Genomic DNA, 13,578 nt, shown 5'->3' with positions numbered 1-13,578 from the left:
AGATATAAAGTTAGAAACTCACCGGTGCTACACCAGAATGTTACGTGTAGTGCTCAACATCGGCAAGAGTACACATGTTGCCAACGAGAAGTGACAAAATGGCAGACAGGAGAATGAGACTTGCAGGACACTGCCAAAGACACCATGCAGGAGCTGCCAGCCAACAAACTGGTGCTGTGGGAACCAACACATGGGCACCGGTCACGAGGACGTCCCATACTAACATATGTGGATGTACTCAAAGATGCAGGAGGGCAAAGCACCAACGAGCTGGCCGGCTGTATGGAGAAGCGGGATGACTGGACGCGATGATGGAGGGCTCGTCTGAGGACGACGTAGACTGGGTGTTGTGGTACGGTACGGTATGGTAAGTCCTGGTCAGGTGTGCCTACAGATGATGATCTGGTAAAGGATTTTCTGTGGAAGGACTGTTGCTTCAAAATCACAGACAAGGTAGGTTGATTCTGTTGGATAATAAATGTGCCAAGATAATCTTGAAACTGCTTGATCTCAGCCTTTATTTCCACCATGTCCTCTTACCCCTCAGTACCTACTGGCCATGACATTTATCTACTTCAAAAGGGCCAACTTCAGAATCAGTGAACACAACAGAATTAACTTTTTCATAGCACTGTAAGTTCAATAACAAAAATAGTTTTCTACTCACTGTCAATGTGCACATGGGGGATATTTAACAAGCTAGCGGTTTGTAATGCTTGAATTCATAATTGCAGCTCTGAAATGTTCTGATTAAATCCTTTATAATTCCAGCTACCTTGCCAACACCATGGAGGAGGATGTGGAGGAGAACAAATATGAGATCTTTCCCTGGGCACTGGGAGAAACGCTTTATCCACTTCGTCAAACAGCGGGACATGCTGTGGACTCGCCTCTGCTATAGAGCTGCAGTTAGCAGACGATGCTGCGAAGAGGTAAACATGGCATAACAAATCACACTTGATGATGCTTATATAAAGCATCTGTGTGTATGCAGCTTGTATGCCCACTTGTCCGCTTTTGTCCTTCAGGTCATGGCCATCATGACCTCACACTTTGCGTGGCACCGGGAGAGGCCTGAGCGCCTCGCTGGTGTCCAGCGGCGGTATGGAGTGCAGGACCAGGTCCGTGTTCCACGTGGGCCCTTAGCATCCCCTGACACCTGCGTCCTCCATGGCTGTAGAAGGAAAAGGAGGCTCTCCTCTGGCTCATCCTCTCCACTGCCATGCCCCAGGCAATGTGGTGTGATCTCAATGCAGAACACACCCCCAAGGTTCATGGCCTCTCGCAGGAAGGTTCATCTGGTGAAACCTACCTTCTTCAAAATCTTTGGTGAGCTTGTGGGTGTTGTCAGGCAAAGTTAGCAAAATGTGTGGCAAATTATTCGGCCATAGCCCAAATGTGCTGACGGCTATGGACGTTTTTAGCCCAAGGAGTCCAGCCGTTTTTCTAGCTAACCAAGGCCTGCTTTGTTAGAGAATAACTCTGCCTGTGGATCAATCTACGACCCATCCATGGATTGGATCAACGAGGAGTAGCTGAGTCTGCATTATCTGATACAATTAATGTACTTTCCTTACCCTGATTTAGAGAGTCTGTGTAGTATATTATACACTCATAAAGCCTACATTTGACATTTCTTTGAAGTGGACACGCACTCCACCACCAGTGTTTTAAATGAAGAAACTTAGTTTCCATCTAACTTTAAGTCAGTGGCATCCAAATCCAAATGTGAATCACAAGTGGAAGTCACTGGTTTGGATTTCCATAGAGATTAAGCACTTTATCCTTAGTTTAATTTAATTAATCTACCAAGGTCTCATACTACCTCTGGCGCATGGCTTAATACAATTCATTATTTGATCAATATTTTTTTAAAGATATACAGTGCACAACTATAAGTATACACTTTTGTTTTGTGTCAACTGTCAACTAGATATTAGTCACATAATCCACTGTTGGTGTTGGTTACATTTCTACATTGAGTTCATGACACTTATTTGCTATTTATTTACTGAAGCACTTGACAGGCAGGCGCTAATGTTTGTACATCTGTAAATATTTATGTCAAGAAAAGAACTTTTATGAAAATAATTTAAACCAGCATTAAACAGTTAATATCAGTAAAGTATATAGTGGGATTCGAGTTTGACTGGGTGTATTCTTTGTTTTTTGCTTGTTGACCAGCCTTTTGAGTTTTAATTAAAGGCTAGATATTACATTCTTCTTATGTGTTTATTGTTCCCTTCATAAAGTTCCCCACTCAATTGTAAAGCACTTTATTCTTCAAGAGTACAAGTCATTTCTGTGCAGGAGTATCCATGGGTTGGTTAAGCAGCTACCAGAAACACTTCCTTAGTTTGGTCAGTAATGCTGCAAGTGAAAAGAATATAATTTAATGCACAGAATAATGCATATTAATGCTACAATATTGCCTCTTGGGATGTTTGCTCTGACCTGTGTGGCTCATTTGTACATGATGCGGTCTAGCAATGTAGGGGACACTCCCAAAAGGTGGATGTTCCTTGGTGGTCAACACTTCTGAAAAATCCACACCAAAGGGAAATGTACAGTGATGAAAACCCACATATAGAAATATGAAAGCAACAATTAATTGTCGTTCTAAAACATTGTATACAATAGTAACTTATGTTCTTAATGATCACCTTTCTCCTAGAGTTTCCATTTGCCTCTTCTACTTCATCAGCGGGTTTACTGACACAGAAGCTGCCATCTTTGTGGCATGCCGGGGCCACCAGCCAGTCTCTGTATGGCACCTCAATGATGCGTTCACACTGCAGAGGTATAGCGCTGAACATCGAATCCCATCCAACAGGTCTATAACCTGTGTTATACTTGGTTATAGGATAATAGGCAAACAATATTCATTGCATTCTCTGTTCTGTTCATGCAGTACAATGCAATTTGAAACCAAGCACATAAGTCTAGGCTACATGTCAAAGTGTGGTCTTAGTGGTGACCAGTGATTGCTTCTTTAAACATACAATATAAACATTCACAGCTATATCTCAAGCTTATTTTGGTACTCACTTTGCCAAGTAGACTGTGCACACAGCCCCAGGGTGAAGATGAGGAAGCACGGTGGGTAAGACCAACTGGGGACTCATCATGTCAAGAGCAATCTACGATAGACATGTCAGTCGGAAAATGTTTTGGAATTAGATGGAAACCTGACACACCATTCACAATTTACATCTACATGTATACAGCAAAGTGCTGGGGAAAGGTACAGTGCAGCCATTAACAGTGTATGTAATGTGAAATAAGGGGTCAGACTGACCGAATGAAAACCCCAGCCAGCGAGTAGTGAGGATGCCTTGAGGAGGTCAGCGTTGTATAGAACTGGACATTATCTGGCCACTCCTCCCCTCGCTGCAGCCTCCATGATCATTCATTGTAGTTGAGCACTGCTCTCTTGTGGTGGTCCGGCCCTGATCTCCACACTCTGCCCTTGGAGCCCACTAGGCAAAGTACAGACTGTGTACAGAACATTAGATATTTCAACTATGAATAGTTGCCAGCTGTAGAAATGTGTAGGCTACTTGTGTAACTATAATGTACTTATTATTCCTAAGAAATGTTTTTCTGGGACACTTATTTTTCAAAACAAAATCAACTATTTTCAGGTTTCTTACTGATCTTCCCACTTTCTTTTCATCATATAGATGAAATATAAGTTACTAAATATAAAAGTTACAAATATAAGTTACGAAATACTTCCTTAATGTTAACGAAGTCCACACCCACAACACCAGAGGGAGTGCAACAAACCATGTACAACCCAGATTCGGCACAAACAAGGGACTAAATTATTTTCGCTCCTATGCCACCAAAATGTGGAACGCCCTACCAACAGTCATTAAGACATGTGAATCCCTTTGATTCCTTCAAAACCGCTCTCAAAGGGCATGCACCTATGGACAGCTGCAATTCGAAACTACATGGCCCCCGTAAAATCTGAATACCCCCCCCCCCCCTTTTCCCCTCACTGTATGTTTCTTTTCCCTTAATCGCCCATGAATGAATTCAAATTTCTGCCTTTCTCTCGTGGGGTGTGCCATATGTACAGAAAATACAATTGAAAAGTGGGAAGTTAGTACAGCCCGACAATGCTTTGTTCCCAATCGATTGAAAGGGTTAGTACAGAATATTTGGACTTAAAGCTGTATAGGAAATACTTACCATTATTAATATAGTGGTTGCAAATTATTTTGTGCCCAGTATCACTACGCCAGCATGATCAGCACAAAAAAATGTGACAGAGGTGGATGTCAACGAAAGGTGCACTATATGGATAATACAAATTACTCTAGTTTTGTGCATTCATTTATTTTGAATGAGTGGCCCCCAGACCCCCACCAAATGACCAGAACTCTCACCACGGGACTCAGGCAATCTATTAATACATTAATAATATTGCAAACAATATATTAACACTATAATAATGGAAAGTATTAAGTCTAAAAATCTAAACTAACCTTTTAAGCACAGTGTCATTACTTCCCTGGGAAAGCGAACAAGTCATTTGTGACAATGATTTATGCATGTTAACCAGATAGTAGACTGACAACCTATAGCCTAAATAATGTCTTCTTTGAGAGAGATAACTGAAGGTCTGAACTATGATTCAGTTATAGATATTTTCAAGTGCAACCTTTTGAGACATCGTTACATAGGCCTACACAGTTACAGACCCATAAGGGTAGCCTACATTTGTTTCCAAACTATATCATTTAGCTGGGGACCCCTGGAACTCCATGGAGGACCCATGGGGGTCCCCGGACCCCACTTTGATAAAGAGAACCAATGATCGAGTGCCGGATGGCCGGAAATCGTTATGGAAATATGCGGAAGGAAGTAAAGGAAGCGCCGTTGCCTTCTTGGGTTGAATTTAAATATTATAATATGGTCGAAACTTGAAATGACAACAGACTCGGGAGTCGGGACGCTTCGCAGATCATTCTGAGACTCAGTGGTCAAGTCCTTATCCTTCACACACACACACACAGAGAGAGAAAGAGAGATTCGCAGAGATTCTTTACAGAGTGGTTTAGTTTTAGTTTAATAAGTAGAGGACTATGAACGGCACTCCAGAGCCTGTGAACGGCATCGGTCCCAGTAGACGGTGGCCCGTGGTGTTGGTTCTGTCCACCCTGGGTTCTGCTGTCGCCCTGTCGGCTGTTGGGGCTTTCTGCGCCCTGCTTTATCCCGTACTGAAAGGTAGGCTCCGATCTATTGAAGGTTTTCATTTAAACAGGAGCCAGATATTCATTCTCTCTCTCTCTCTCTCTCTCCCCCTCTCTCTCTCGGAGAAAAAAAAGTCCAGAGAAAGATCTTGATATCAATTACTAACTATTGAAGGTTTTCATTTAATCAGAAGCCATATATTCATTCTCTCTCTCTCTCTCTCTCTCTCTCTCTGTGTGTGTGAGAGATTCTATAGTTACTTAAAAGTATTAATCTCAGTAAAAAGTACCTTGAAATTGTACTTAACTCGACAGAAAAGTATTGTACAGTAATAATAGCACACGTTGATTAATTACTACTCTAATGTCATTTCAGAGCTGCGGGTTGGAACTGTGCAAGGAGTGGATGGGACTGAAGTTAGGATACTTGGTGAGAGGAATTACACCTTTTTAGTCACTATTTCAGTGGAGTTGTATTATTAGGAATTCAGACCTGTGGTTATCCGTACTGAATAACTACATGTCTACAATACAGCCACTAGGTGGCACTCAAACACAGCCGCCTGCAACCCAGACATGATGAATGTCATGTCCAGGTCAGGACATGAATGACATTTTTTTTAACTCAACAGGCCATGCTTTAAATCGGTGGTTTTCAACCCTTTTCATTAAGGTCCATTATTTATTCTGCATTTGAGCCACGGACCACCATTTGATGACATTTTAGCCTCTCAGACCCCAAACTACAGAATAATGGGTTGTCGTTGATTTGTGGTACTACATTCTCTATTGTGTAACTTCTTGTAAATTAAGTAATGCAGATGTTTAACAATAATTTATTTAGCTGGGGGACCACCTGGAACCTCCTCAAGGCCCACTGGTGGTCCCTCGACCACTGGTTGAAAACCACTGCTAAAATAAATAATAAAGCTGATAATAGCAAGATAACTAGAACTGCACTCTGTCGAGTGCATACTTCCTTGTTGCACACGCCATAAATGGCCTACTAGTGCGCAAGCAGAGCGCGCAAGTACTTTCGACCGCTACACTACTGCCTGATACGGCAGTAGTGCCAGATTACATACATGTATACATAGGAGCATTACCTTTAATCCTCCCAACACTAAAACATATCGTAATTACGTCACCATCGAAAACCAATTACACTCTGGCATTGGGTCCTTTAATCCACATCTTTATTACATCATCATTGAGAGCTAGTTATACCAGTTAGTTATACCAGTGCCGGGTGGATTAAAGGAACTGCCTCTATGTACATAATACTATGTAATTTGTAACTTGATTAGCGTTATACTGTGGTTACTTTGCGCCGTATGCACCGTCCCAGCATTTTCGATGCGTATGCACCGTCCCAGCACTCTTGATGCGTATGCACCGTCCCAGCAAATTACGTAATGACTACTTGTGCCTGATAAAACCAATGGTTTTCGATGGTGGTGACGTCCCGGGCGAAACTAGTACTTGCGCGCTCTGCTTGCGCAAGTAACAAGCTTGTAGAAAAAATTGAGAAAATGTGTCTCAAATCTTTTCATAAATATTCTTTCAGAGTGAATGTTTTTAACAAATCTTTGCTTCTGTGGGGTTCCTGGAACAACATATTTTGAGATTCTTGACATGAAAAAGGTTGAGCACCACTGACATAGAAACATAGGGTTTTTCAGAAAACTTTTAGGATTTAGAAGATTTTTTTTTAGAATCGGCCTCGGGTCTAAATGGGTCAAAAACCTCGGAAGAGAGTCGAGAGACGCCTGCTGTAATCTTGCATCTCTACTGTGTGGGTGTACCCTCTCTGTGCAGGTTTCTGGAGTATCCTGGTGATGTCGTCATTAGTTGGCTGCATCTGCTGTGGTTTCTCATTGACTCTCACCTACCTGGCTTCTTACGAACCGGGCGTGGGCCCTCCAATACCCCCGACGCTCTCACAATTAAGGTAACACACACACAATTTACAATTTAGGCATTTATCAGACGCTCTTAACCCATTTAGACCTGAGGACGATTCTACAAATGCCTTCTAAATCATGACGGTTTTCTGAAAAACCTGTGTTTCTATGTCAGTGGAGCTCAACCTTTTGAGTTAAAAACGTTCGCTCTGAAAGAATATAACGATTTGTGCCACATTTTCGCGATTTTTGAAAAATAGCAGACCTACATAGCAGTTCTGATTGCAATGGGAAGTGCATTCCATAGTTTTAAGCCGACACACCAGTGCAATTTCAACTACAGCCAGACCAATATATCGGCTATTAGCTGTATTTAACCTTTCTCACAACATTGGTATCGGCAACCATAACAATGGTTATTTTGGATGATGTGTGAATAGGGCTTAAGTGGGTTAAATAAAATAAAGTTCGGTTTGTGTTATTTAACATTTGCAGGGTGGTTCATCGAATAATAATCGGTATCGGTATAATCAGTGATTATACCGATTATAAAAGTGATTATAAAATTAACCCAAAACAAATCACACCCGTGTGAAGTGAGGGGTGCTCTTATCATACATCATCCAATACAAAAATGAATATTCAGGAGATCCTGTGATCTTTTGTGGCCAGATGTAATTTATTGGGGTCTAGTAGGACTAGTAAATAATAAAAAAATAAATCTCTATAACATTTTGTAAAAACGCTCAAATGCCCCCCTGTCAAAAACGGGTGCAGGTCTTTTTTCCGACATACTATTGATCCGAAACCTCAATCCTAACCTAACCCTAACCGCAAGCACGGGAGCAGCGCATGTCGGACCATCGCTTTTTCGCATCGCATCGCATGTCCCCCCGCTTCGGATCGTACCGTTGGCTAAAATGCTGTCGGAAAAAAGGCCGCCTCCCGTCAAAAACAGCTAAAATCCCTAAAACAAAAGAAAGCAGCAAATTAAAAAAAATTAACTCATCTTTTACTTTCTCTAATCACAAACTAATACATGAACCTTGGTTGAATAAAAAAAAACTAAAGACGATTTGTTCAGACACAGCAAATTCTCCTTTCACTGTCGATGGCAAATGTGACCCAAGTTAGGACCAAAAGCTGTATATAGGAGGGGCTAGCGCCCCTCAAAAAGATGGCATTGGTTGAGGTCTAATTTCTACACAAAATAAATAAATGTGTGTTTTTTTTCTTCCTCCCCAGACCCATACAGGGCCAGTCTTTCCATGTGGCCTACAGTGTTTCTGTGCTGAACGGGTTCATGGCTGCACTCACCGTCATCTGGAGCTTGACCTGACATACAACCAACCTCTCTGACTGCCACACCTCCCTCAGGTCTGCTGATGCCATCCTCCTGGTGGTTCCCAAGGCAAAGCGACAAACCGTGGTGACTAGGGCTAGTGTTTCTCAACCTTTTTAGTTTTTATACCAAGTACCACCTCAGAAAATATCTGGCTCTCTAAGTACCACCATAATTACTGAGCGTAGATCTGCCTTGTCCAATTCACCTATGCAGTTTTTGTTCCATCCATTCCTAAGCCAATTATGCTGGTGCTCTGTCGAAACGGTCTTATCAGCACAACTGATATTTCTAAAGTGATTAATCCGTCCTAAAAATCTTCTATTAACAGCTAGTTGTGCTGTCATGCTCATTTCAGCACGGCTGGAGAGCCTATTTCAACCAATTGCTTAGTCAGAATAACTACCTGTATTACTATAAATATTTCATTCCACTTGAAAGGGGCGACTCCACTGCGTACACGTACCACAGGTTGAGAATCACTGGGAGAGAAACTAGGGCTTGCTTCTCCCACCCATGTCTCGTTCTAATCCTAATTAGAATACCCCTTTTTATTTTAGTGTGCATCAAATGAAAAGCATCATCATGGTTATTCTCTGCTGAAATAATGACATCTTGAGGTGACTCTGGCTTCAGTTAAAACCTTTTTAATGAAAGTGCTTTGGAATGTACATTTTGAAGAGGACAGAAATGCCCCAAAGCAAGTCAACCAACCATTCCCTCGTTCCCTCTCTTCAACAAGCAGGTTTTAAAGTTTTTTTGTTTTTAATAAAAAACCAAAAAAAATAACGGCAAGCCTTTCCACTTCAGAGTGATTTTTGTATATATTAACACCATAACCAGCTTAACATTATTTACAACTTGTACAAAAAAAAGAATATCATGGCTGGATCTTCATACTTTAAATCCCTGGTTTCTGCAACCAGTCCCAACTCCATTGTCCACTGAGCTCCAGCTCAATTTGAATAGTCAACCAGGGATCAGCAAAGAGTCGATTACCAGTAAACAGAGAGCCAACGCGTGCAGTGGACCGGTCGAACACGACTGCGAGTGATCCCACGGTCGGTCAACGGAGTAAACCGACTTAACAATCAACAGTCTAATCAGTCCACCGTTTACTGGAAGTCAACCCAGGGTCACTCGGACCAGGAGTTGGCTACTAATCGAATAGATGTTGATAGACATCGTGGTCTGTCGGAACAAACTTGTTTCCTATCCGGCTACCATCCTTGAGAGTTCAGCCGGGGAGTGCTGAGCCGTGTCCTGTGTGATCTGCCCATCTGGTGGCCTGCTACTGGACTCTGTATTTGTAGAACCAGCAAAGGCCACGCGTGAAATTCCAACCCAGAGAGATGGACAGAACGTAGACCAGCACCAGGAGAGCAAATGGATACAACAGCACCACTGTGTTGTTCAGGAACGGTAGTACTGTAGAAAAAGTATAGTAAGTCAATTTTATTTATATAGCACCTTTCACAGAAGACTCACACAGTGCTTTACATGCAAGACAAAGAAAACAAAGCAGATACAAATTGCTGTACAATTCAACTCAAAATGACAATACGAGCATGATGAATCAGGAAATTCAGGTTGAACCATCCACAAATGCTTGTTGAAAAAGGAACGTTTTAAGGCTGTTGTTATAGGAGGGGTGAAGGAGAGGCAGGGAGTGAATGAGAGACAGCAGCAGATTAAGATCTACTGTATCTTAAAACACAAATTGGCTACCTGGCATTTTTCCTATGCCTGTACTTTTTTATTTTACCCCAAACATCTGAGACCAAAGTGATATAAATGTGGGTGGGTTGGGTTCTCACCGTTGTAGCCTAAGAAGGTGATGTAGAGGTAATAGCCGATGGCTATCAGCCACATGGTATTTCCTACAAAGTAACCCAAGAACCATTCTGAGTTGATCACCACAATATCTGAAACACAGGGCAGAACAAGAGGCATTAAGTACAGCAAATAGTCTTCTCTGCTGAGAGAAGACTATTTTAAACTAGTACACTCTTAAGGTACTTTCAAACAGGCAGCGATGAACACAGACGTTGTCGCCTGGATCAACGACAGGTCTGTTCAAGAGGGGCGCAACAACGCAAGCGTAAAAAAAAAAAGCTAAACAGAATCCGGGTCTGACAATTTCACGGGACAGCGCCTTAAATACGTCTGCATTGTTGACCCTCGACAGAGACAAACGCAGGTCTCATTGAAAATTAACTACAGGCGCGTTAAATCGCTGCCCGTTTAGAAAGAACCTTTAAAATGTGACTTCATTAAAAATAAAGGTCAAGCATTTTAAAACCAATGAATGGAAATAGGACAAAGAGGTCATTTTGTGAGATACGCAAAGAGTTACTTACGGTTTATGAAGAAGAGCTGTAGGAAGTGGAGGATGACGAGGAGAGGGTAGAAGGCATTGAGGTGGACATCAAACGCATAGCCCCACTCCACGTCATAATCTCTGCTGGGCTGTTTCAACAGGTACTTATTCGTGACTACCCTGAAAGAGGATGAATCAATCGATCAATAACACTAAATAATTCACGATCACGACCTGTGTTGCATTATGCCGTGGTACAGTATATTCTCATTCTGTGCTGAAAACGCGTATGGTTTAATTTGGTGTAACGTTGCAGAGGCAAAAGATGAGTGTCTCTACTAGTCTAAATGGTCCTCAGACGAGCCCTCCATCGTCGCTTCCAGTCAAGTATGACATATAGTGTTAGTATTGCTATCAACAATAGTTTTATAAATACGTTTTTATTAATAACTTATGTCATCATCACCCACCACATGATGGTTGATATGAGAAGGCCGGTTCCAATACAGTCGATAAACACCACCCACAGCAACAGCTTCAGAGTCTCCACAAACCCCATGTCTAACACCAGGCCGAAACCTATTGTTGACACTGCACAAGAAGACAAACGGAACCATTCAGGAAGAATGCCATTTCCAAAAGCAGATCAAAGTCTTTGGCTGCACAGTGATCTAAATCAGTAGTTTTCAACCAGTGGTCCTTGAAGGGGATAGTAGATAATGATAGAGAGTTGGCAACCAAATGGACCACTAGAGATCTTTAACTCTTGAGAGAATACAATGAAACCAAAATGAACCTTTTTTAATTTTACTCTCAAGAGTTAAATTATTGTTAAACATCTGCATTATACTTAATTTACAAGACGTCTAAACAATTAGAGATTGTAGAACAATTGTTATATTGATCAACATTTGCCTGTTTCTCTCTCCTAATGGTACCAACATCAATAGAGCATGAAATCGTGGACAAAATCTTAGCCAACAACAAAATGTTCAAATTTTTGGGTCTGAGATGGTGGTCTGTTGCTCAAATGCCCAATAAATAATGGGCCTTGATACAAAAAGGGTTGAAAACCACTGATTCTAGAATGCTTGATGAAATAGAATGCATAATGGACACTCACCGCACAGCCAGACGCTGAGCAGCACTAGGAAGGCTGGGTCGTCTCTGGCCCACTGGTCCTTGGTCTGTTTCCTGTAGTGGAAGTTGCGGTAGACCCTCTGCGGCGACGTGAACAGGTACAGCATCTGCCACACAGCGAAGTCAAAGTCCATGGCTTTGAAGTGCAGCAGCCGCCGGAGGTACTTGTAGCGTTTGGCGCCCGCCGTGTGGCGCGCCGCATCCCTGGAACCCGGGGCGCCGTTGCCCTGTGCCGAGGTGGTTGGCAACATGGCGCTGATGGAAACCAGCTGATAAGGACTGGTTGGGGTGTGGGTGGGGTGGGGAGAAATGGGAAGAAAAACTGGTCAAATATTGTTAACATTTTTCATGTCAGGGACCCCCAAATTGACAACTATTAGCCCACAGACCCCCATTTGAAAAGATATGCCAGGGAGAAGCCCCATAAGAACATTTTTACGGCTCTAGCAGAGATTCTTAACCAGTTTAATTTCAAGGACCCCCAGGTTTGACATGCATTAGTCTACGGACCCCCATTTAATGGTATTTCTATCTCTGGGACCCCCAATTTATATTGTAAAATCAATGTCAATGTAACTGAGTGTGCAAATGTACATTTGTACACACTCAGAGTTACAGACCCACAAGGGTCCATTTGGTTCCAAACTATCATTTAGCTGGGGACCCCCTGGAACTCCCTCAAGGACCCCTGGGGGTCCCCGGACCCCACTTTGGGAACCACTGTCCTAGACTAGCACACCCAGTCAGCTCTATATGCTGCCTCATGTTCTGTGGAACAATTGGCAAGTTCCAGAAGGAAATCACTTATTGAGTTATAGTGGTCGTTTGTTGATTACTACTTTACTTACTGTAGAACTAGGAATTTGATATGGTTGACAAGTTGAAATGTTCCATGTTCATCCTCATTGATTATGTTTATTTACACTATGGCGTTCTAATCAACTTTGTGAGTTTGAAATCAATAAATTGCTATGACTTTAATTCCCATAATTCATAATAGTTTGGAGAAACTGGCATGGTAAACATGGCAAAAGTTTGTTGTTAAGATATTTTAATTTCCACTACTTACTTCACCCCAATAGTCTTTTGTAAGAGACTGACTTCCATTGCACAAAGTCAAATCAGACTTTAACAAGGCAGTGACAGATATGTCTCGTTAGTCGTCACTGATTATTGTAGACAACAAAATGTCATTACTGTCAAGCCTACGTTTTATTGATTGAAATATTTAACAGTTTGGAGAATTATAGTACATTTCAAGCACCGTGTACATGAACAAGCTAAATAATACAGCTTTTGGACGTAAAATACATCACATAATGTCTGCAATGTTCAATTAATATAACTCTTAACAAGATACTTAGCTATAGCTAACACCATTAGCTTGACGCTAGCTTTGTTGCCAATATGTAAGGCCTAGTTTGTAGTTTCTGAGCAGAACATGGAGAGAACGTAGTAAAAAGTGCATGCCACTAATTTTCATTTAAACAGGTCTACTTTACCTGTTCGGCTGAACTCTTTCGCTGGAGAGAGAAAGCTCTAGAAGCTTGTTATTGTGCTATTTATTGTTGACGTCTGACTGAGAGAAAACGCTTCCTGAACTGTCATAAACTGAACACGTAGCAACTTCCGGTAACATCGTCGTGGGGCATCATGGGAGTTGAAGTC

At 41.9% G+C, this 13,578-nt stretch overlaps 3 protein-coding genes and 1 pseudogene across 4 annotated transcripts; 2 read left to right on the top strand and 2 right to left on the bottom strand.

The window, feature by feature from the left end:
- The first annotated feature begins 308 nt into the window (after positions 1-308).
- LOC308311773 (speedy protein A-like) lies at positions 309-1,333 on the top strand (annotated as a pseudogene). Its single transcript has 6 exons — positions 309-357; positions 395-453; positions 548-633; positions 772-932; positions 1,029-1,121; positions 1,181-1,333. The product of its transcript is annotated as a speedy protein A-like (transcript).
- A 1,028-nt stretch (positions 1,334-2,361) lies between these two features.
- LOC308311772 (tRNA (adenine(58)-N(1))-methyltransferase, mitochondrial-like) lies at positions 2,362-3,399 on the bottom strand (the record flags this gene model as incomplete). Its single annotated transcript, XM_080758552.1, is given in 6 exon segments — positions 2,362-2,370; positions 2,664-2,801; positions 2,804-2,852; positions 3,049-3,140; positions 3,299-3,355; positions 3,358-3,399. Coding segments are annotated over 6 exon segments (387 nt in total), but the record flags the coding sequence as incomplete, so codon positions are not given.
- A 1,540-nt stretch (positions 3,400-4,939) lies between these two features.
- On the top strand, positions 4,940-9,239 carry arl6ip6 (ADP-ribosylation factor-like 6 interacting protein 6). The gene is made up of 4 exons (XM_080758066.1): positions 4,940-5,238; positions 5,581-5,634; positions 7,023-7,155; positions 8,354-9,239. The coding sequence occupies exons 1-4, from the start codon at positions 5,097-5,099 to the stop codon at positions 8,445-8,447; spliced, it is 423 nt and encodes a 140-aa protein (XP_080614192.1). The 5' UTR covers positions 4,940-5,096; the 3' UTR covers positions 8,448-9,239.
- unc50 (unc-50 homolog (C. elegans)) lies at positions 9,082-13,543 on the bottom strand. Its single transcript, XM_080758065.1, has 6 exons — positions 13,413-13,543; positions 11,894-12,189; positions 11,241-11,361; positions 10,811-10,950; positions 10,268-10,375; positions 9,082-9,878 (listed from the first exon to the last, which is right to left on the bottom strand). Exons 2-6 carry the CDS (start codon positions 12,159-12,161, stop codon positions 9,742-9,744), a joined length of 774 nt encoding a protein of 257 aa, XP_080614191.1. The 5' UTR covers positions 12,162-12,189; positions 13,413-13,543; the 3' UTR covers positions 9,082-9,741.
- Positions 13,544-13,578: the final 35 nt, after the last annotated feature.

The sequence above is a fragment of the Protomyctophum bolini genome (genome assembly GCF_963924005.1).
Source record: "Protomyctophum bolini genome assembly, chromosome: 24".
NCBI classification, from domain to species: domain Eukaryota; kingdom Metazoa; phylum Chordata; class Actinopteri; order Myctophiformes; family Myctophidae; genus Protomyctophum; species Protomyctophum bolini.
Note: the sequence above shows the minus strand (reverse complement) of the source record. Positions and strands in the feature narration are given on the sequence as shown.

What these genes read in the sequence shown, in the direction of transcription:
- unc50 (XM_080758065.1), bottom strand. Translation starts at nt 12,161, where the DNA reads ATGTTGCCAACCACCTCGGCACAGGGCAACGGCGCCCCGGGTTCCAGG. An exon ending in ACAGCTCTTCTTCATAAACC is followed by an intron (nt 10,376 to 10,810) that starts GTAAGTAACTCT and finishes CCTGTGTTTCAG; the next exon opens with ATATTGTGGTGATCAACTCA. An exon ending in CACCTTCTTAGGCTACAACG is followed by an intron (nt 9,879 to 10,267) that starts GTGAGAACCCAA and finishes CTTTTTCTACAG; the next exon opens with TACTACCGTTCCTGAACAAC.
- arl6ip6 (XM_080758066.1), top strand. Translation starts at nt 5,097, where the DNA reads ATGAACGGCACTCCAGAGCCTGTGAACGGCATCGGTCCCAGTAGACGG. An exon ending in GCTTTATCCCGTACTGAAAG is followed by an intron (nt 5,239 to 5,580) that starts GTAGGCTCCGAT and finishes ATGTCATTTCAG; the next exon opens with AGCTGCGGGTTGGAACTGTG. An exon ending in GACTGAAGTTAGGATACTTG is followed by an intron (nt 5,635 to 7,022) that starts GTGAGAGGAATT and finishes CTCTCTGTGCAG; the next exon opens with GTTTCTGGAGTATCCTGGTG.